The 24,243-nt window shown below is 35.9% G+C and overlaps 1 protein-coding gene across 1 annotated transcript in view; it reads right to left on the bottom strand.

The window, feature by feature from the left end:
• LOC126378059 (irregular chiasm C-roughest protein-like) overlaps window positions 1-24,243 on the bottom strand; it is a 133,416-nt gene that overhangs the window by 20,904 nt on the left and 88,269 nt on the right. The window contains exons 5-12 of the mRNA XM_050026177.1: window positions 18,032-18,183; window positions 16,351-16,442; window positions 15,120-15,228; window positions 7,224-7,305; window positions 6,916-7,004; window positions 6,140-6,242; window positions 5,533-5,666; window positions 3,379-3,502 (exon numbers count right to left, since the gene is read on the bottom strand). Coding sequence (XP_049882134.1) covers window positions 3,379-3,502; window positions 5,533-5,666; window positions 6,140-6,242; window positions 6,916-7,004; window positions 7,224-7,305; window positions 15,120-15,228; window positions 16,351-16,442; window positions 18,032-18,183 — 885 coding nt within the window. The remainder of the gene's footprint in view (window positions 1-3,378; window positions 3,503-5,532; window positions 5,667-6,139; window positions 6,243-6,915; window positions 7,005-7,223; window positions 7,306-15,119; window positions 15,229-16,350; window positions 16,443-18,031; window positions 18,184-24,243) is intronic.

Genomic DNA, 24,243 nt, shown 5'->3' with positions numbered 1-24,243 from the left:
AACACCGTGAGGAAGCCCACATTCCTGAGAAATGTATTTTCGGAGGAATGTGACCTAACCTGTATTGGGCTGGATTTCCCTTTGCGGGTTGGAAGGTCAGACAGGCAGTCGCTTCTGTAAAAAACCGAACCTATCAAATCTTCAGGTTAGGTAAGCGGACTCTGTCAAAAACGGGATAATGCTAAGGAGATGATGAACTTTGATAATTTAGGTACGTAACTCCTAAAAGGCTTTTTTTTTAATTTTACTTCTGCGTAAATATATTGCGGTTTTAAGTCTATAATATAAAAGACCTTGAGTAAAGTATATTTAGGACCTAAATATGTCGTCTATTTAACTTTGAAAGAAAACAAAAAACCTATTCACTACGACATTTTTACAAGCAAAATGTTGCTATGTCATTCGCCACGTGTTATAACCTACGTTGTACAGCTAAAGCCTCAAGTATGATGAATATGCGGACGCGGTAGCGGACGCGGTAGCGGGCGCGATTATTACCTCTGGGTTAAAATGGTCACATCGAAGCAATTCATCTAAAAAAGCAATATTGCTGTTGAACATTGTGTTTGCATTACGCACTTACTTTTATATGCGCAAATGTCAAATTGCAATATTGATTTTTTAAATGAATTGCTTGGATGTGGCCATTTTAACCCCCCTGCTATGCCAAAAAACGCCACTATTTTTTAGTATAGTTGGAATTCATCACGTCCGCTCCCGCTTCCGCGCATTTACTGTGCACACACGTAAGGAAAGAAGGCCGAAAAATTCTTTTCATTTTTAATGAAAGAAAAATGTTTCCCGTACCTTTTGTATTGCCACAACTGAATTGCTTTTATATACAACGTCATATAAGTAAAATTGTAAGGAAATTTGCTTAATGATACGAAAAGTATCTTTATAGAAATAAGTGGAAACGTGTTATTTTGAATTTTTTGGTATAATGTGGATTTCATTTTGCAATTTTTGTAATTGTGACTGAGCTCGTAATGCCTATTCGGATTAGCAGAGTAACAAATCGTCAGAAAACAAGTACCAAAGACAATTGGTAGGAACTGTAGATATCTCAGGGGACATTAAATACTTGGCTGGAATAAAATATAGCGTTTACCTATTACCCAGTAAATAAATATACAGTACATACAAGTGGTCAGTAAGGACGAGAATCACGGATCTATCATCTCCATAATCTTGTTTCAGCTAAGGACGAAACCATGCATCTCTAACGTTCATTAGACCCCAAGCTGTAAACCTATTATAAAAAATATTCTACAGACAGCTAGTAAATCTCTACTAATATTATAAATGCGAAAGTAACTGTCTGTCTATTTGTAATGTTTCAGGGCAAAACTATTAAACCGATTTCGGTACAGATATATACTAGACTTTGGGAAATAACACAGAAAAGTGTGCAAGTATATTGTTAAGGGATGTAATCGTGATGGAATATATACACCGCGCGCGATAACCGAAATCCACCCAAACGGAGTTAGATTACAGAGAAATAGAATGTGGTGTTGAAGGAGGATAGAAATAATAAGATGAAATGGAAGGGATACTAATGAGGAAGTGCTAGTAAGAGTAGGAGAAAGAAGGAGATAAGTTATTGAGAATAGAAGAGGCAAGATGATTGGACACTTTATGAGACACGACGAATTTATTAAAAAAGAATATTAAAAATATCATAGAAGGGAAGCTACAAGGAAAGAGAGGACAGGGAAGACCGAGATGGCGAAGAAGATAACATGGAACAGATTAAACAGAACATCGTGTCTTATAAGGAATAGAATAGAATAATAACTTGTTATTCTTTATGTGAGGTTAGTTTGATATAGGTTTTATTATCATCTTTAGATAATAAAACTTAGTGATGTTTGTGAGACGAACGAACTGAGGAGACTGGTACCGAGACAAACCGTATTGTGGTTTAACGGTATCAGTGGTGTACCTAATTATGTAATACATGATATAAATAAATTAAAAAAAAAAATAAAAATAGAAAGAATTGACTTGATAGACAAGAATGGAGAATGCTACACCGACAAGAGCATAGCTCTTAAATTAGTGATAACAGTAAAATGAACTAAATTTTACTGTTTGAATACTAACGCTTTCACTTTCTTGCCCTTGTAATGAATATTAGTATCTACCGCTATTAAAATAAAATAAAAAAATTGTTATGTCCATCGTAATCGACATAATTATTAACTGTATATATATAAACCTCCCTCCGGTTGATTGAGGGGAGGCCTGTGCCCAGCAGTGGGACGTATATAGGCAGTTTATGTTTTTTATGTTTTATATAAACCTATTTGGTTTAACAGAAAACTCGATGAGGTATTGGTATTTAGTGTATCTTGCGATAGATGTACGTTTGCTTACCCCAATTGGGATATAGTCGCTAGCTTATGTAATGTTGCTGTTGTGGTTATTTGTTTGATAAGTTATTTATTTAGGACGTTATGTATCTGCACTAGATAAACAAGTATTAGTGGTCCATTGTCAAAGAAAGGTTGGGAACCAGTGGGCTAGAGTATGTGGGTGCTTCAGTAGAGAGCCGCGATTCAGCTTTGATTGGCAGAGGGACCAGAAGTGGTTCTTTGCGAAAACATACTGTTTTCCTCGAAAGTTATTTTTGTAGATACAATAATAAACATCGAACCATTGGATTCCGAAGATACAGGCTTACCCTAGATTCGGAACCTGTGCTCAAAAGTGTCATTATTCTTTGTTCACCTATTCATCATCTTCCTAGCGTTATCCCGTTTTCACAGGGTCCCTAGCGTAACTTGAAGATTTGACAGGTCCGGTTTTTCACAAAAGCAAACTGCCAGTGTTACTTCCCGGGAAGAGTAAGCCAGCCACATACAGGTTAGGTCACATAACTCCGCAACACATTTGGTTTTGTTGTGAGTTTCTTCATGTGGTTTTTCTTCACCGCTGAGCACGTGAATACATTATTCAAACATAAATTCGAAAATTATTACTTGAGGCGCGTGTTTGGATTCAGAGTGAGAGTCAAGCATTCTTTCAACTGGACTACCAGGGTTTTCTGTGTTATTCCATTGTTTTGTTCATCGTATTTTCTTAAAGAAAAAAAAAAACATACATCATCTCCCTAGCTTTTTGTTTTTCACAGGGTCCGCTTACTTAACTTGAAGATTTGACAGGGCCGATTTTTACAGAAACGACTGTCTGTTTAACCTTCCAACCCGCGAAGGGAAAACCAGCCCAATACAGGTCAGGTTACACCTCCGAAAGTGCATTTCTCGAGAATGTGGGTAAAGAAAAAACATACATTTTTCTTTTTTCTTTTCATATTTAAAGAAATGGTGACTCACCTTCCCTGGCGTTATGTTTTACAAAGTGTATGCTCACCTTTGATAAATAACGATGCTTCAGCCTCTATCTCCGGGTAGCCTTCTATACTGGCTTTACAAAGATATCGCCCTGCTGTATGTGTATCCAGCGTCAACGTTAGATTCGGAGTTCTGCCCACCCTCTGTGAACGAAAGCACATTGTTAATAAACTAGCGACCCGCTCCGGCTTCGCTCGGGTGCAATGCTGAGGAAAAAATGAAATTATTTACGACATCACATTACAAACAGTATTTTTCCACTATTTAATGGATGTTATTATACATACAAACCTTCCTCTTGAATCTCTCTATCTAATAAAAAAACCGCATCAAAATCCGTTGCGTAGTCTTAAAGATTTAAGCGTACATAGGGATATAGGTAGGGTGTAGTGATGAGAACTCTAAACCGGCGAGCAAGCACGAAGATTAATGATGTATATGCTAATATATAATATCTTTCTTTCTTTCTTTCTTTCTCTCTCTCTCTCTCTCTCTCTCTCTTTCTCTCTCTCTCTCTTTCTTTCTTTCTTTCTTTCTTTTAAATCTTTGTATTTTTGTATGTTTTGTTTTTGTGCAAAAAAGTACATTTGATGAGAGTAAAAGAATCACTTAGCATGACAGTCTCCAAACCTAAACGATCGTAATACGAAAAATATATAAAGCTAACTCATTGAAATCCCAGTACATGCACTTATGAGTTATTATTTCATCTTTAGTACACTTTTCACTAACAAAGTTGACTCGACCATTATAGACGGCGATACGGCTCACCACCTATGTTGGTCTAACAGAAAGCTCGGTGAGGTTTGGGTATTTAATTCCTCTTGCAATGGATGTACCTCTGACTACTCCAATTGGGATGTAGCCGTGAACTTAGTTTATACGTTGTCGTAATTACAGTTATCACTCATCGTGAGAATCGATAAAAAAATATTTTAATCATATTACTGACTTTAATAATGAATCAATATGTATAAAGTGTTACGAGCATAAAATATTCAAATAATAGGTACTTCTAAGTTTACTTTCAAGGAAATTGTCATACGTCAACGTTCTTGTACAAATATGATAAATTAGATAATACAAACTGGTATTTGCACGTCTAATAGCGAGAAGCGGAAAAAGTTGCCACAACATATACGCTGATTAAGAACATTTAGTACAGTCCGGGTACTTCCATTTTTTTTAAAAAAAGGGACACCAACAGCTTATGTAATAAAACATTAAATAAAATAAAAGTTCAGGAATTAGACTGTTAGATAAGCCAATTTATGCAGACAATTAAAAAAATATATATTAAAAAGAAGTAAAATGTATATAATGCTGGAGGACCTAGATATTTATAATTTATTTATTTATTTTATTTTATTTTATTTTATTTGGGGAGCTATATTGCCGAAGAGAACTGAAAAATAGGTCTAAATCAGACACTTAGTTTATTATGAGCATTCATTAAGTTACGCTTTCTTAAACTATTTTCAAATGGAAACGTTTTAGTGATAGCCCCTATTTACAAAAAATTAAAGCAGTGAAAGCTATCCGAGATGAACCTACCCGACAAAAAATACAAGAAAGCGTTTTTTTTTTTGAAACGTGGAACCGCGACTCGCTGACAGTAGGACGTGCTATTTGAACAGAAAATTTCTATAATTGAACCGATATTATTTGAAGTAGCCAAACCAACAGGAATCGCTCTTTTTACGTCACTACAAATGATAACATAGAATGAAATTGTTGACTGTTTATTTGTGACTTGAAAAAACTGATTATAAACTGGATTAAATATAACAAAAAAAAAAAAACAAATGTATGATGTACTTATTGTGAGAGTTCAATGATGATGTTGATTAAGTTTTTTTACATTTGTTTGCATAATAATGTAGTTCAATCAAAGTGAACTAAAACTTGGAATGAAGAAATGAAGAAACATCAGTACAATTATTACATTACATGCTCGACATGAGACACAAATCACACAAAACATTAACAAATATAATAATTATAATAAATTAATTCATTCCAAATAACCGTATCCAATAAATTAATACAATTGAAATTAAATTTCAAAATAAAAAAAAAATGAAAAACTAAAAATAATAATAATAATTATATAATAATAAGTTTTGTAATAAAATTGTTGGAATATAGCAAAAACATTTTTTTGAATACTTACAATAGTCTGATCTTCCTCATGATGGAGCCATCTGATCTCAGGAGGAGGATACCCCTCAACGTCACAACTGAGAGTCACTGAAGATCCCTTCTCTCCTTCAACATCTTTTGGGCGGTTTCGAAATGTTGGTGCATCTATGGAACAAATATTTGCTTTTAAGATCATTTATGTTGGATACAGAATTAAAATGGATATTTTATGCACATTTGCACTCCGACCTGAATAATCATAGACAAAGAGGAGGTAAGATGATTAGACATTTATTAAGACATACCTAACGATTTTTTTTTAAATATCATGTAATGGAAAATAGAAGTAAAAAGAAAGAGCAGACGTAAAACAAAGCAAAGAGAAGACGAACGTCGTGTCTTATAAAGAAGTCAAAGGATTGGGCTTTGATAGACAAGAATGACAATGCTAAACCGACAAGAGCGTGGCTCTTAAATTAATGATGGGATGATCGTATATTTATATATTATGTTATATTTGATAGTGTAAGAACTCGGTGAAAGTGCCCAACTTATATTATTCAATACCCTGTAAAGTTCGTCCGCTACCATTCTGCTGAAGTGGACATCTAGTTTTATCTACACAATGTACAACTTACAAGTGATCTCCAAAGTCTTAGCCTCTTCACTCTTGCCCACCTCGTTGTAAACTTCGCATCTTATCACAACTTCGCTATATTTTCTAGTCACATTGGGAATTCGCTGAAAATTAAATTCATATTTAGTATTATCAGTTTCACACACAGTTCTTCTACCTGACCTTCCCAATAACCGACCCTGGTTTCAGGGATACTATTGAGCTGCTAAAACCTCCTGGCTTGCATGTAACGACTATGTATTTAAGAAAATAGTAGCCGGGGCACACCCTGGACACTTCATACAAAAATCTCATTCTAACGCATAAGTGCGAGTGAGACGCAGTGTGCGTGCTTTATCCCTTACTCCATAGCAGCTTACGGCCAATTAAAACTAAAGTAAGACTTACAGGGGCGAGGTCAAGAACATCGATGCCATTAGACTCACTCCAGATCGTGGTTACCATGGTTACGCCCCACCAATTTGCAATTTGCTATTCGACTACACGATTCCAATTGACACGCGCGTGACCTTGACGCATCAGGCAGGATGGATTGGCAAATGTAATAACCGCTTAAAGAGGACCCAGAGGAAGTGAGGTAAATCTAGCTTGGCGTCGGATACGAAGTTACCGTTCTATACGTAGTACAATTTTTGTATTCTATGGCCGGGGTCGAAGACCATCAACGGCCTTGTGACCTTACACCCCGATCAATACGATCTCTACTTCTACTTTGACAATAACAAATGTAGGTAATTCACGATTTTGGCCAAATATTTGGAAGACATTAATACTTACAAGTTCAGTTTCATTCTCTCCGACCATAAGTTCATCGTTCATGTACCACTTGAAGGTGAGGTTAGATGGGTTGGCGTCAGCGACACATGCTACAACAAAATCACATTATTACGAACAACACAGTGAATTACACCCCTATTATAAGACGCTTCTCGAAACTTCTTCCACTTCACTTGGGCTCGGAGCATTTTGGTTCAAATCTAAAGACTCGTTTTTAAGGTACTTTTATCTTATTTTTTTTATTCTTTTAAAATCAGTAAATAAAAAATAACATGAAAGTCCGGAAAGCTTATTGAAAAGTTTATTACCAATAACGGCGTCTTCCCCTTCCGGTATTCTACCGTTGACTCCAGATTTTATGCGTAATTGCACTTTTGGCGCGTATTTTACCTGTGAAAAAATAATATTTTAGCATTAATAAATTATTGTTAGGTACTTTAGTAGGTGTCTCCCTATCCATCCGTAGGGAAGGCCCGTGCCCCAGCAGTGGGGACGTTAATGGGCTGGTGATGATGATGATGACTTAAGTAGGTATATTTTATGTCAGGTTATAATTTTAAAGAGAAGTGAGTATAAAGTATAACATTGGCTATCATGATTAATTTAAGAATTAGTATTCAAAACTACGGCCAAGAAGCCAAGTCAACTATAGGAACATATTGCCGATGTTTTCCATACGTAAACATAGTAAATAGCGTATTTTACAGCATACTCTAACACGCTGCTGTGGAGGTGTTTTTTACAGCTGATAGCCGCGACCAAGGGCTTAGCGTGCCCTCTGAAGCACGGAATCATAATTACTTTTTTTGGACAATCAGGTGATTCAAGCCTGCTATATCTTAGACAAACAAAAGACAGTCGCGTCAAGTGATTTCGACAATGTCCCCATCGCGAATCGAATGCGGAACTCCAGATAGACTAGGTACCTAAAATAAAATAAAAAATATATCTTTCGAATACATTTCCATGTATAATTTAAAACACATTTCGTGCGATTCACACATTGGAGGAATTTTACGTAGGATGTTGGGATTCATTTCGTTAAGTATTTGTTTTGTTACCGCATGGAAATCAAAAAGGAAAGACAGGAAGGGGAAGACCAAGAAGAGCTTACATGAAACAGATTAAACTGAACCCGAACGTCGTGTTTAATAAGGAAGACAAAATATTGAGAATGCTACACCAACAAGAGCGCGACGCTTAAATTTCTGCTGATGATGACTTTGTTATTACAATTCGTTTCGCATAAATAGAAATGTGGTGTTAAAGGAGGACGGAAAGAACAAGTTCAACAAAAAGGATAACTAATGAAGAACTGTTAGAAAGAGTAAAGGAAAAGAGACAAATATTGAAAGTTGCCGAGAACAGAAGAGGTAAGATGATTTGACACTTGTTAAAACACGACGAATTTTGTAAAATGATCATGTAATGGAAAATAGAAGGAAAAAGAAAGGGTATATATATAGAACAAATCAAAGGGAAAGCAAACGACGTGTCTTATAAAGAAGTCAAAGAATTGGGCCTTGATAGACAAGAATGACAATGCTAAACCGACAAGAGCGTGGCTCTTAAATTAATGATTCTATGATCGCATATTGTATAAATGATGGGTTGAGTATGTGTTTTATTCTTGCGTAAAATATTTCCTGTTTTATCCTTATAATAAATTTTACAAATGAAAAATGCATACACAACCAGTTCGTATATAAAGAAATTCATAATTATTATTACTTCGGCAGCGCAATATATCTATAAAAAACATAATAAATGTGAAAATAGTGTATAGGATCGTTTGAAAAAAATAGCGATCGGCGCATTGTTAATATCCGGAATAAAAATAAACTTGCGCTCATTTTTAAATGATTTGTCGCTGCCAGACTTAGGATTATTGTAGGTAGAGCAACACACAATACTTTAAATCTATCAGCACTGAGATACGCTATTCTACGCACGCCTGTTATGTAAGTTTATATATTAAAGGAAGTTCTCCAAAAAGAAATCAATCGCAAAAGTAAAGTTTCAATACATCTTCGAATATCCTTCCACATTTCGTACCAAGAATAATGAACACAATCCACTTGAAACAGGAAAATAAGGCTATACGTTTCAATAATAGAACGCTAAACAACATGCTCCATAAACAAAATTCATTGCCTCGTGCGAAACTAAAAAAAAAATCGCCATAAATAACGCGCAGCAGCTAGAACGGCTAAACCGTGAACTTTAGGAATAATATACGAGAGACAGTTTTTGGAGCTGCATTTTTAATAGCTAGGAATGACATGAACTATTGGCATAGAATACAGAATAATACTGCGTATAGAACGGTAACTCCGCCCCGCACCAATTCGTATCGGACGCCCAGCTAGATTTACCTCACCCCCTCTGGGTCTTATTTAAGAGGTTATTACATTAGTCAATCTATTCTCGGACTCAGAATCGTGTGAAGGAGACTCGGCGATCAGAATCGTGTAGTTTAATAGCAAATTCGTGGGCGTAACCATGGTAACCACGATCTTGAGCGAGTCTAATAGCGTCGATTTTCCCGATCTTGATGCTCGAGCCTGTGACCTTGACGGATCGAGCTGGGTGGATTGGATACTATAAAAAACGATTTAGTCCAAATAGCCGTAAGTGTAATATGGACCGCGCGCTGACTTGGTCTCACTCGCACTTATGCGGCGAAACGACACATGAGACCAATGTGATTTTTGTATGGAATGTCCGGGGTAACTATTCATGAACTGTGGCCTAGCTTTTGTTTGGCGGATGCGGAAACATCAATGTATCAATAGGTGGAATAAATCAAATTGGTTCTTTCAATTGGTGAATAGAATTTTCATTTGGTAAGTAGAAATAGGGGTTCATTTTGCCATTTTACAGCGTCATGGATGGCGGCGATAGAATTGAAAATCCTCATAGCCCTTGGCATATTTTTTTTTACTTTTGATGGGTTTGCTCTTGGCCCCAGACTTGCCCGAAGGCATTGACCTGGCCTAAGATGGAGTAAGTTAGCCCAGAAGGTGCTTATTCACTCTGGCCTTGAAAGCACCCGGGTTATATGCATTCGGAAATACAGAAGACGGCAAAGAATTCCACTCCCTACATAACATATCGTCATGACTGTATCCCCGAACAGGTAAACAGAGGTACACCTCTACACAGTGCAGCTCCTCTTCAGCTATGTTCAATTTCTATGTAATAGGGGGCTAGTCCATTGCCATCAACCGGGCAAAAATTCTGGAAACCACGCGATAGCAATTATCTACGATCGAAACATGAATTAACACAACAACTCACAACATGAATTTTACTTCTCTTGTCACTTTCATAATTATATTTAGTGTTGTGTTTATGTGCAATAAAGTGTTGTATTGTAACACACAAAGACTTTAGTGGTTTCAAGTCAGGATTCATACGTTCTCCGTACAAGGCTCTCACGGATTCCATAGCCATTGCTAGATTTTTGTTCATCATAGAATTACGGACCTAACCAAACCATTTCGTTTGCTCATGACTATGTCCATTCCGTTGCGATGCGAGGGCGCAAATTCATTCACACAGATCGGATTTCGTTTAAACATTTAAAATATATTTAATTAATTATCGTTCTGAGAATAATTAAGTTTACATATTCCAGTAATGTAAAATGGAATGCATTTCATTGGGTGTCAGTCGATATTTTCACGTTACCTTTAATAAAGCTTCAAGAATTCAGTGTAAAATTTATACCTCACATAATTTAATGTAATTCAAGACTTTTAAATTTAAATTCAAATGTGGAAAATACTGATAAATCATTGACTGAACCTAACATTCTACAACACGGATAATGATTACAGGTTCACGAAACATTCTAACTTCTATTTCCATCCCACACCATGCTTCTAACATAAAAATAACGACGCCTATAAGTTTTCAATATCCAAAAATAGGGCAATCAAAATTCATACTACTGTAACATTAACGAAAATGGTCGCTAAAGTATTACGTGTACGAATGGCAAGCATCTCAATATCAAAGTAATACCGTTGGCCATCTGATCATAAAAAGTAATTGGGTTCCCCGTAAAAAGGGTTCTTATTTTACGGGCACCGAAAAAATACATGATAAACAAACTGCCTTTTTCGTCATAACAACCGTTGACGGAGAGTTTGATGCCAACTGGAAGGGATAAGCTTTGTTTCTATGCTATACAGCCCTCGTGGCACAGTAAACGTGCCGTGCGCTGTGCGATAAAAATACGACGTTTATCCGCGAAGATAGAATTCGCTGCGTCTATTGATCGAAACCCTTGAAATAATTCTCTGTTGGGAATCTTCTTCTATCAAGTAGGTTGTAAGATGGATAATCAACCTCATGTCAGGGTTATTATGGAGTCGTCAAAACCCTCTGACATTGCTCATGTAACCAACGGCTTAACGTGCCGGGGACGTGTGGGAGCGAATAAAAAAAATATAACGCGCTCAGCTCAGCAAGATAAGGATATCTTTCTGGGCATGTCGTAAAAACAGACAAAGATATTGTTTCCTGTACAGGCCGATAGACTATATGGTCCATCATATTATTACCCTTCTTAGGTGATTAAGATAGTCGTTTTACGTCTGCCTGTGTGTCTGTCCACTGCAAGTTTATTTATTTAACCTTTTTTTGTACACAGAAAAGGAACATAAAGACAAGTTAATTACACACAAAATAGACAAACGATTCAGCTTGTCTCCAGTAGAAGACCGCTTTCAGCAGACCGGAAAAGGAATAAACTTAAATTAGAATAGGACAGATAGGCGTGTACGTTAAAATAAAAATAATGTTATTTGAGGACAATGATAATCTTTTTCTATCTATCTATCTACTCAGCCTGTATGCATAGGCCCAGCAACTGCTGGGCATAGGCCTCTTTCACGTCATCCTTTCCGGTCCTGTGCAATCTTTTTCTAGGTTAAGGTATTTTTTAAAATTCATTTAAATTCCCGAAAGGAGTGAAAACAAACCTTTGCAAACAAAGTTGAACAATTCTAAACATTCCTGTATAAATATACAATTTCAGTGAATACGGACCGAAAAAAACTCAAATAAATAAAGAGACCGTATCCAGTCAGTCACTCCCGTGATCGGAATAGTAATTTCCTTTTAACAGACTATAAGGACGACAATAATTTTTATAACAGCGCTCTGTCCATTGGATCTTCGTATTTATGTCAGTTTTTATGGCTATGTCCGTTCATATCGACTGTCATCTCTTTTATGTCCCGTGTATAACAAAGTATTGCTGCGTATTGCTTTCGGCTGGCTAGGATGTGTTTACGCAGCATAGATGAAGGGGCCAAAATGTTGATCACTTACATACCTATGTACATGTACACGAAATATAAGAAAGAGGATGGAAAGACCCTTACGGGAATTTTGTATGGGAACCGCTGTCGGTTCAATCCCGCTCTGGTTTACTACTTACTCCTGCAAACATGACTATGATAGTTCTAGCGCTTTTCAAATTCCATAGCCAGTTTACCAGCAATTTATATTATGTGATTGGTTGCAATTTTATCATTACTTTTCGTAAGATACCGTCTACAAAAGTTTTTTTTTTTCTTTTTTTTTTTTTTTAAATAGCCGATCATTTTTTAGATGGTTAGCTTTCCTGTGCTAATCAAATCAAAAGCAGTCTATTTCGGCTTTCTTAAGTAAGTATGAAATCTTTACGTGAACTCGCGGTCGCGCCGCCATTAAAATGTATACAGTTGTATAAACGCTACCTAACCTAGTGTCTCATTGGTAGCGCAACTAACAGGACTCCAGGTGTCAACAGTGAGACATGGCTCTTAGACGACAAATACGAAATGGATAATAAAAAATATCGCCTCAAAACTAGATTCAAATACACCTAAAACACCAGATACATTTTGAAGATAAAGAACTCAAGAAATACCTCACAGAAAACGTATAAAATTCCGCGAAAAAAGTAGGAAATGCCAAAGCAAATGCGTATAATAAAATCTGTCTGCTTGTTGTTATGAAAAACGATATTTTTATAGGAAAGAGCAAATTCAACAAAGGACCTGCAAGTTTACTGAAGGAACGGTGAACGATATCTCAAACAGATATGGGGGATTCCATATCAATATTTTATAAGACCCCATTGTGAGTTCCTTACCGATTGCCTTTTTCTGGATACGCAAGGATGTTTTGTGGAATTCCAATATGTACGTGTAGATTGACTGACGAAAAGGATGAACCTTCTGGGAGTATAAGATTACAAAACACGGGATATTTTTTTTTTTCAATATTCCTACAAAGCTAAAAGCATTCATCATGATTACTAAATCATGATGGGATCTGATTTTTTTGGGAATAAAGTCTTTAGCTCATGTTATTAATCCGAGGTGAGACAGCAGCTTTATAAAGCGCATGACCCATCAGCATTTAAGCATGTATCATTTCACCATTACTGGTGATGTATTGTATTGTACTGGTTGGCTTTTAAGTATTTTCTTTTCATTTGTTTATTTCCCTACCTGAATGAAATTCTCCAAAATAAAGTTCTTTTCTTAATTTAATATTTGGTTCTTTAGAGATAACGTTTTATTTTTTATTTTTTATAGTTTCTTGAGGATTTAGTGGAATTCCGTAGTCTCTGCCTACCCCAACGGATACTGACTGAAATACGCATGATCTCATGTATTTATGTAAGTTTAGATAGTGTTAAAAGTTTAAAATATTAATAAGAATCAGCAGTAGAACATGTTATGTAGAAATAAATCAAAAGAAGACTAAATTTACTCAACCTATTAATGTTTCCACATCAATCGCAAACTCTAAAGACCCCTAGGTGATAGCGAAGAAAAACGTTGCAAAGATCATCCGCAAAACAGAAAAGAAAATGGACGAATAGGAACAAAAAAACGCGAACATACGGGAAAATATTTAACAGTAAACAAACCCAGTTAAAAACTCCTAACAAAGTTTCTCGCATTTCTCTCAATTCAAGACTTGGAAACGAAGTATGGAAAACAAACAGAATTCCTTTTTCTCTCTAATTGGAAACTTCTTGTGGCACGTACAACTAACATACTGGTATTGTTTTGTGCCTCTTTATTTATTCTACCCCCGTACGTTCGTTCCAAGGCCCTTTTTTCCAAAGGGTGAGCTAAATTCCGAAGGTAGTGAAAAAAGTTAGTTGACTTTCGGAGGTTGTAAGTTGTTTTAGGAATAGTATTCATAAGTCGGCCGCTTGTGACGGTTCAGTTTTAACGAAAATACAAATAAGTGAAAAGAAAATACTTTAAAAGAAATAACTTGTTTTAGGTGCATCTATCTCATGACGCTTGACAATTTGATATAAATGAAACGATCGAATTTGTTGTAGCACCTTTTACTTCTAATATTGAAATATCGGCATATCCAGAACTTTAAATTCTCCAGTAAAAACTAACGCGTCATTGCTTTGATTGAATATAATACACCCGTGACAACGCTTTTATGTGAATACATTCATACATGATATAATGTTTGAAGTAATCGCGCGACACCGCGCTGCAGCATTCATAACTTAGCTAATCAGCAGCCATAAATTTTAAACGAAGCATAATAACGTGTTTTCTGTCAGTGTCGCTGTTCTAAATTTAGAAAGCATCGCAGTTGATTATCGATCAGATATTAATTAATTAACAAACCCTTCCACGGCACGCCCTAATATTCTCTTTGTATACTTACATACACCCTACTGCTTCATAACAATGTAAAGCTTTTGCCAGTGGAAGGCTGTGAAAGCTCTTTGTGTTATACTGGCTTTTAAGGTACAACACAGCCTTCGTGTAACTCCTAAATTTGGTCCAGCATTTCTTATTCTTTGTGTAAGGACTGCATAAATACCTCACAGAATTGAAGTTACAGTTCCATATAACTACAGTTACGATATGAACTGACCAATCAGCTCGAGACAGCTAATGTTTTTGGACTGTAAACCACCCCGCATTGTGGTCACTTTCTCCATAAACACACTTTCGTTTCAACTCCGTACTGTTTCTCTCCTGCATAATGTTTGCAAAATTCTCTGAGCATAGCGCCCATCTGGGCACCCTCAGGCTTTTTGTCTTAATTGTTTACCGGGTGAGAGCCCCTAGCGCTTCCTATTTATCCAAACAACTAGTGAATGTTATCTAATAAGCCACGTCAAAAAAGTAAAAAAAAAAGATGTAAATATTTACCTCAATCTGTATGCTTGCTGCCCTATAGGCTCTGTCTGCTGTGTTCTGCGCCTGGCAGATGTACGTTTGATTATGGTTCTCTTGTTTTGGAGTCATTTTCAATATTGACCTGTGGAGGAAACAACGTGTTAATAAATTGAAAAGAATAAAAACGTCCCGGTCTTAACTCTGTTACTTTCGATTTTTGGATATACAACATTATCAACCCTGGTGTCAAGGTTATTATTAAGCCGCCAAAGACGGCGCACATGGCTGTTGTATCGTTTACGTAACATACATGCAATAAGTAGTAATCGGGACTAACGGCTTCACATGCTTGCCGAAGCACAAATCATCTTATTTTTGGACAATCCACGTAAACAGCCTGTTATGTCCTAACCCAACTAGGCACCACAAATTAATTTAACAAAGTTTTTTTCGTTATTTGTACCCACTGGGTTTCAAATCCGGATCGTCAATCTAACGCTCAAACACTGGACCACGAAGGCCGTTATCCCTGACAATATTTATTATGTAGTTCAACAAAGATGTAATCTCCACCAACAGACAAGGTCAAACAGAATCTCTTAAACATAGTACCTGAGCCGTATATAAGCCAATGGCTCTTTAGACATACGACGTTTGAGCAGATCTGTTTGGTAGACCCGATGCTCTCACTAGTTTACGTTAGATAGGTCTTGGCGCTTTGTCTGAAGATGGAATGGCGAAAGACAAAGGGGTATTTGGTTTAGTTGTGTGATTGTTCTAGTGAGATATGCATTAGGGAATTAAGACGGTTAAAGCGGGTGCAGCGATGATCTGTTACTAGGCCTTAGACAAATTATTAACGCTTGCATACTTGGAATAGATCATCAATATATTGTTGCCTGTCGCTGCTTATTTGATAAGATGAAATATGATATATACCACATTGACACGATGTAGTCTATACTTCACTAGAATAAATCGCTTTAAGCGATAGGGTTGCATAATTACCATGTATTTGATAAATTTATTTCTTTGTGATATTATAAATAATATAAGTATTAGTTTAGTAGACAGTCGTATTATGATACAATTAAAAATTTTATAAACAAAGTGACTTATGGTCTCTAATGGAGATTTTCATGTCATTCAAAAAGTCGTCTAATCTTAGTTTAATAATAATTTGGTCAATAATATTATGCTGATTGTATGAATGGATCCATTCAATAGATGAATGTATGAAATTATTAGGACTAGCAATATTTACCTGGCTGTGAATCTCTGACCATCTGACAACGCTTCAACACTATATGTGACTCCTTGTGTTATAACGCCAGCATTACTATCTACCCAGGTAATCTGAAAATAAAGGAAATATTAAAATAAAGAGATATATTAGTGTGTTTCTGTTTTCCCAATAAGGAAATAGGTGAGAGCTTATGTTTATAGGTATAAATAGAAAAACAGCGTTATTTATATTTTAAAGACAAAATTATGACAGCGAAAACACATTACGCGAAGCGAATACGCAAAGCCAAAATCTGCAAAATTTTACGTACGTTGCCTGTTTATTTCATTTTATTTGTACGCAAATTTTGGTTTTGCGTCATCAGTTATGCATTTCCGCTTCAATAGGAGTGAAACGAGTAACAATTGACTAAATTATATACGTATTTTTATTTTTGATTAGAAAAAACAATTTTCTCAAGAGTTCTTCTCATTCCCAACCACTGCCAACTAGGTATTCCATTCCCGCTACTCATTAAGTATGTTTTCCCAATGGGATTAGAGAACACAGCGATGGACTCAACGGATCTGATTAAAGACAAGGTGAACGTTGTATCTTTTAAGGAAGTAAAAGAATTGGCTTTTGATAGACAAAAATGGAGAATGCAACATCGACAAGAGTGTGAATTTTAAATTAGTGATGACCCCAATCAAATTACTTTTCTACAGACATTCCAAAGTGAAATCTGCTTTTTCTATTGAACATCATTTCCAGACATAAAACTTTTTTTGTCCTACACTCGGACTAATGGAATTGTGAGATAACAAAAAACTTCAAAGTTCTTAAATCAATTAGTTTTCAAAAAAAGTATATCAAAACAAATCTGCTTTTACCTCTGAGCATCATTTTCGATTTAACCCCTACCTAATTGAACCTATCCCCTTGGGTGACATACCCATTCACAGCACTCGAATGGATTAAGTGGAAATATTCGTTTCAACAACGATGAAAATAAATTGGACGTTGGTACTGGTAAACAATTTGTTTGGAACCGAGGAAAAATCTCAAAGGGATACGGTCGAATTAAGATTGAGTTGATATGAAACGAAATGTTTGTTGTACCCTTAGGGGATGGAAGAGGAATGGAAAGATTTAGACAGACAGCTTAACAGGGCAAGTCGTGTTGACTTGGCCGATAACGTTATGAGTAACGACATAGAAGATCTGGGACAGATTGACTTGGATTCTCGGAAACATGGTTTCGAGACTGCTATTGGTAATTACGGTTGACATAGATAAAACATCGCTCAAATTATATTTGAAACGCAAAGTTCTTTAGGAAGATCAAACATCAGTGAAACCTTATATTAAGTATAAATGAAAATATGCTTCTTCAATGAGCCAAATCTTCTTCAATAACAATAATTTTTCTTTTTTCTCAAACTTTCGCTTTTACGTTATAAATTTTGTTCCATTTGGATACGTGAAATATCCAATCTAAAATTGCCATGTTCTATTTCAGAGTCACAAGGAAAAAGTCCTTAGAGAAATTTAATTGAACAGAATCAATGACCGACTTAAGCTAATTAAATTCCGATCGAAGGAAAAGTAGCAAATTGAATAGCACGGTAAATAGACTTCAAATTAATTTCTACACAGTACAAATCACGCATAGTAGATCCAATCAGAAATACAACGTCCAGAAATTTTCATTGCTTACCTCTGCCGGGGGTTTTCCTCCAACGGACACGCATTCCAATTTGACGTGTCGGTCTTCTATCGTAGAGAGGTATTTCCCTTGCAGGATTTTGGGTGGTTCAGGCGGTACGAGGACTGTGAGGCGGGCGTAACGCGACCTAATTGCTGGCTCACCTGTAGACAAAGCATTTTAATTTATATCTGTGTTGTTACTGTACATTGTTTATACTGCGCCCCCTTTGTTGGGAGCGCCGTTTTAAATTTGTGAGTTGTTTTCGACTCGATTCCGTTGGAATATTAAGATTTGTTCGGCTTCTTTATTCAGGTTTGTTTTGGAAATAAAGTCGTGTTTGGATGGAACTCAATATTGTTTACAAGAATAATAACGTGATAAATCTTCGAGGATGTATAGAGGGCATAGAATTTCAGGAGGTTCTCCAATTTCCGGCGTTACGTAACAATGTATTGGGTGCGCAAATCTAAAGCTGGAACGATCGATACAACGACATTTTGTGTTATGCACTTAAGTTGCCTTACATTTTTGGCTAACAAAGAGCTTAATGTGAAGACTTAGTTACCAAAACGTTAGATTAGTAACATGCAAACGAGTTCTAAAATGAACAAAAGATGTTCACAACTAGGAATCAAGTATTCTGATACCCGCAATCAAACTGAAATAATTGAACTAATAGATCTCAAGTTATTATTATACAATTTGTTAAATTCCCTGTCAACCGTTTAACTCAACTCGACCCTTTTCCGTTAGTGACCTAATTTTGAAGGGTTCAATGTTACCCGGCTTTTTGTATTCAATCTCCTTTGTGTGTGTGTTCGTATTCTGGACCCACTATTCATAGGAGTTAGCCACGGTAATACTATCATACAGTATTCCAACTCCATACAAACGGGCGAAACGCGAGTTATACCTACGTGCTCGGATCTCAGCATGCGCTCGGCATGCAACGAGTCGCGAATGTCGCACAGTGACGAACGGACGGTGTGTTGTATTTTAAAAGATAACCGCGCGATTTTTCATTAAACTTAAAGTTAAAATAAGTACTTCGCAATCTTTTTTAATTGTACCCAGCGATGATTTCGTGGAATGTATAGAAAAAATAGAAGATATATTCCGAACTTCATTTAAAACCCGACATATAAATTGTAAAGTAGCTGCAGGTATCTATAATCAAGTAAAAGATATTCCGTTGTCTCCTCCTTGTCCATGTTTCCCAAAACAATTTTTAATTAAGCTTTATATTCGAATGCGGTTTTTTTATACTTTAAAATTTAATAATAAGGCATTTCGTACGTCTCAATCGAGGCGCAAATATTTTTCGGTCGCAAATTTATACGAGAAACATATTATATTTTTTAAATTAAACCTAAGAATAAAAAAAACATGCATTTTTATTAAACACTTCCTATTCCAATTACAAAGTATTTTATTTGTTTAAATAAAAATAAAAATAATTTACAATCACAAAACTAGATAGAAACTCAAAGTAGATGTAATTAAAATTCTGTAGGTGGGCAGCCCTATCGCATGTTTACGTACCGCGCGGGTGTAGGCATTTATTTCAAGGACACGGCCGAGTTACAATACTGTATGATAGTATTACCGTGAGTTAGCCTTGTTGCGTGGGGTGATTGGAAAAGTCAAAAATTTTTCAGCACTATATTCCGTTTCACGATAGGTTCGCGGTTGACCACAATCTCACCTGACGGTAAGTGATACGGCTTTACGTGGAATATCTCACCTAGTAAATGCATATTGACTCTAATTTTTACTTTAATCTAGTTTTAAGACTTATATCATTCACTCACTTACACCACCACTACCACTTACACTATCAATTTATCACACTACCTACCACGTACCTACTACTTTATCATTTATATCTTTTTATTTCTTTTTTATCGATGGGGATTTGGTTGGTAGTGAGAATGAGATAGATACACTCTGTGGATTCAACTACAATTGCCACAAACTCAATTTTAAAATTTCTTCGCATACTTCATGTAGTAATGTGAAACATTTTTTTTTTGTAACGAAAGAAGGTCGTTTTTGTTAATAAATTACGGTTACTCACGTCTTTTGTAGGAAAGAGAAAGTCATTACTTAAACAGATGGAAAGTATGATAACCTAAGTAATAGGGGAGTAGGTATACCAAGTAATATTACTAATTGAGGGAAAACAAAGTCACTAGTCATGTCAAGTAATTTCTTTACTTGACCTCATTAGTCAAATTGAACGACTCTGAGGAAAAACCAATAATTATTGTTCGGCGTTCCACTTTTAGTAGCGATGATGCCTCTAGTAATCCACATTCGGAATGACATCGATTCGAACTTTGGAACTGACTCAAATCGGCCGACTTAGTTTAAACTCGATAAAGGACATGTAGACACTTATACCTAATTACTTACGTCTGTTACCCCTACTGGATTTATCATACAAATATTAATGCTAAGGAAAACTTGTTTTTCGTATTTGATTTCAATGGATTGGGTTAAAAAGACCACATTGAAGCAATCAATCTAAAAAAGTAATATTGATAAATAATATTGATTGAATTTGACAGTTGATGACATTGCACACCTGACCATTGACCTTTATGTGGGCAAATGTCAAATCGCTACATTGTTTTTTACATGAATTGCTACAATGTGGTCTTTTAAACCAAACTCATGACAATTGAAATCAAATTCGAAAGACAAGCTTTTTAGACTCCCTGGTACCTGGTTTCTTAATTGAAATCTCTCGAGCAAAACTTGCAAATCGGCAATCATTCTTTTTTTACCGGTTCCATGCATATTGCGCGTGTCATTAGGAGTAAGGAACATAGAACACAAACGGACTTCCCCATCTGTTATTATTATGTATTTCTTTCAATTGAGATAATAAGCAGGAAAATATTTTGTATCGTATGATGAGAGAAAATCAGTTTGAATATTGTCTTCTTTGACAAAACGGCAAATAAAATCAAATTGTTATAATTAAGCTCGAAAGCTAATAAATTTGCTTTTAACTTATCGGAAATGTTCTGAAATTAGAATTCTATGTTTAGATTCAGTTACTTCAACGCAGTTAATTTGAAACGTAGATTTTCCTTGAGCTGAATGTCAAGCAGGAAAGACTTCAATTTCCGGAGTATCACCTGTTTCTTTTCGGGCTGCTACTTCTTGCAAAGTATGTTCTAAAATTGATATGGAATGAGATACAATTTTGTTATTAGCGTCAGCGTTTTTGTACCCTCATTTGCGTAGTTGAATTGTGAATAGGCTGAATGCAGAATACTGCTAGAATTCTCCAGGCTCACCAATTACTAATATAATATAAAAGGTCTGAGTTGACAGACTGACACGTATTTAGCCTTATTATGTATCTGTTGCATTAGCTTCTACTGTTGAGATATTTATTTCCGCGCGTTTCTGAAAGGAATTTACTTCAGATCATCAACCCACCAAAATGGCAGACTTCTGTAATAATCTTCTATGATAATCTTGATATTACATAACAAAACAACTAATACCTACCTAATATTATAGTGCTACCTACAAGAAGTAATACCACAAAACGAACCCAAAGGCGACACCGGAATTTTAATATACGAACTACAAAAGCAACAGAGAACTCGTCTTCCTGTACAGCTGAATATATAACAGTTGAGGGTAACAGACAATGAAGGTCTCAGATAGTTCCTACAACTTTCAGTTTCGAACAAAGTTTGTAAGTTAAATAGTGGAAAGTTGTACAATTTTGCCGCAAGCAACGTTGTCCATTGTGCTTTTTGCTTTGCCACGACAAAAACAAAGTTCTTGTCCCGGCTTCATGTAAATCGTCCGTTTTTCTTGCGCTGCGCAAAGTTAAAAAGAAATAGTCAAGTAGGGGTGATAACTTGGGAATTCAGCAAACTAGGTCCAACCTACAAACTGGGAGAAGTGTTGGGGCGAGTTTTAGAAGCGTGTGTTGGTACAAAAGTTGGTACATGCGATGCTGAGAAAATAAGGAGTGGTGAAACGATAGAAAATATATAAATGCGCAAAGGAAATGTTTATTTACAGCCAAACGTAAATGAAAACATAATTGTAAGTGATAAGACTTAGTCGTTCTGTCCGGGAGCTAAGTTTAAACATTACCAACACATATTATCATAACAAAGTACTATTTGATTAAACAATTGAGACCCTTTATAACGTAAGTCATCAGACTAAACTTTTGGAACCAGTGACAAAAGACAAATACAATTATGCCTGCACAGAACCAACAGAAAGACCGTTATAGCTATAAATACGTATTAAGCATTGTCCTTATATACTGACAAAGCCTCCTAACTGTACTCTGTTGACCTTCCATTTCCTACCAGATGATTTATCAACGTCTTTAAGCGTCAACATTGATTACTGTAAAGCTAAATTTGGGACCGACATCACGCGGCACGTGTATCCAAAGGGTAGGTACAACAACTTTCATAACTTTCCGACTTTTGTATGTATGAGTTCGGTACGTTCAAAAATAGGGTAGCTATCCTATTTTGTTATTCTGGACAGGTCATAAGCAAATTACTGTTGTTCGTTGAAGCCGATCAATAATTTCAGTTCTGTAGTGACCAAAAATTTTAAGAATGCTTTATCTGAGAAACGATAAACTATAAGTATGCAAATAGATAAACAAATATGACAAACATAGCACGACATAGCATCACGTGACTGTATCTATGTCGACAGAGGTGTATAGTATATCCCTATAACCAGAAAAGTTTTATGTAAAAGGGGGACAAGGGGCGAGTCTATTGCCATTAACCGGGCACAAATCCTGGAAACGAAGAGGAAACGTTGATAATAGTTGTTATTTCGATGCCGTAAGGCAGCGACCTTACGTGTGGCCAACTAAATATCCTGATGTCTGTGACTGATCACTATCAGTCACAGACATCAGGGCATTTGAAGATTAACAATATTATACATAAGTTCACGAGTACCTATATCTCGTCTGGAGTAGTCTGTGATATAACCATCGTAAGACTAAGTACCCACACCTCACCGAGGTTTCTGTTAGACCAACGCAACGTGATAGGAGGTGAGCCGTATCACAGTCTTTATGGGTCGAGCTAAATGTTAGAGAAAACTCATTAATAAGTCCGGTACCGAAGTTTAAACCGGCGCTCCGCATTTGAGAAGAAAGCTGGTGGACAACAGGACCTTCCTTAAGAATATTATATACCAAGCGATATGGTTCACTACTCGAAGTTTCAAAACACCCTACGTTACAAACATAGATCGAGGCAGTAATGATAGGGACAAGATAGTTATTAATTTATTTTCCATTAGCAAAAATGTTAACGTGCATAGAGTAAATAAGATTACTCAGGATAAACTAAGTACTTATTATTAACTTAATATCTCAGATTCTAAAACTTGATAAAAGTAAATCGTAAGTAAAAAGACGATTTTCCAAGAATGATCTGTGAAAGGCTATCGTTGAGTCGACGATTAATTTTATTCAATTGAATAATAAACAGATTTGTCGAGTATAAAGATTTTTCTGATTTGTTAAAATTTTCGAGGCAAATAATTTGTAAGTGTAACATAATATAAGAGTATTGGTACACACATCCAGCCTAGCTAGCTATTTTTAAGTCCCATGTAATCCTGCTAATCACGCGATACCAATTTATTATCTACGATCTAAAAAATATTCGAATTTAGTGGATTAGAAGCCCGAGCCGAGATTTAAACCCGTGGCACTGCAATGTAAGCCACCTGTTCTCTGAACAGATCTATCACGGATTTAGTTGCTTTTTGTTGAAAACAAAAACTTCCTAACGACATAAACGAGCTGAAAACCCTAGCAAGTCTACCACTATATTTATCCCATCTTTATTTACTTGAAGCTCGTATATTGAAAACGGATCGCGTAGTTTTGTGCAACGAAAAATGAGACAAACTCTGCATTAATATTATGCTGTAGTGCCATTTTGTATTTTTAATATCGCTCGTTCCAAGCGTATATCATTTAGTTTTTCTTCCATTTCCTTGTTCTGATATTCCTCAGTTTTGCTATGTTTCACTGTTTATTAAATTTCTGCAGCGTAGGGTGAATTTGTCTTTTTTACAGTACTTTATTTTATATCAGTTCTAGAAATTTCATTTTTAATAATCGACTATTGAATTTATATATTTAAATAATACAAAATTTTCACTAGCAGAGTTGGCTCGACTGCTATAGACGG

Source organism: Pectinophora gossypiella, chromosome 25, assembly GCF_024362695.1.
Source record: "Pectinophora gossypiella chromosome 25, ilPecGoss1.1, whole genome shotgun sequence".
NCBI lineage: Eukaryota > Metazoa > Arthropoda > Insecta > Lepidoptera > Gelechiidae > Pectinophora > Pectinophora gossypiella.
This window is presented reverse-complemented; position numbering and strand designations above follow the sequence as displayed.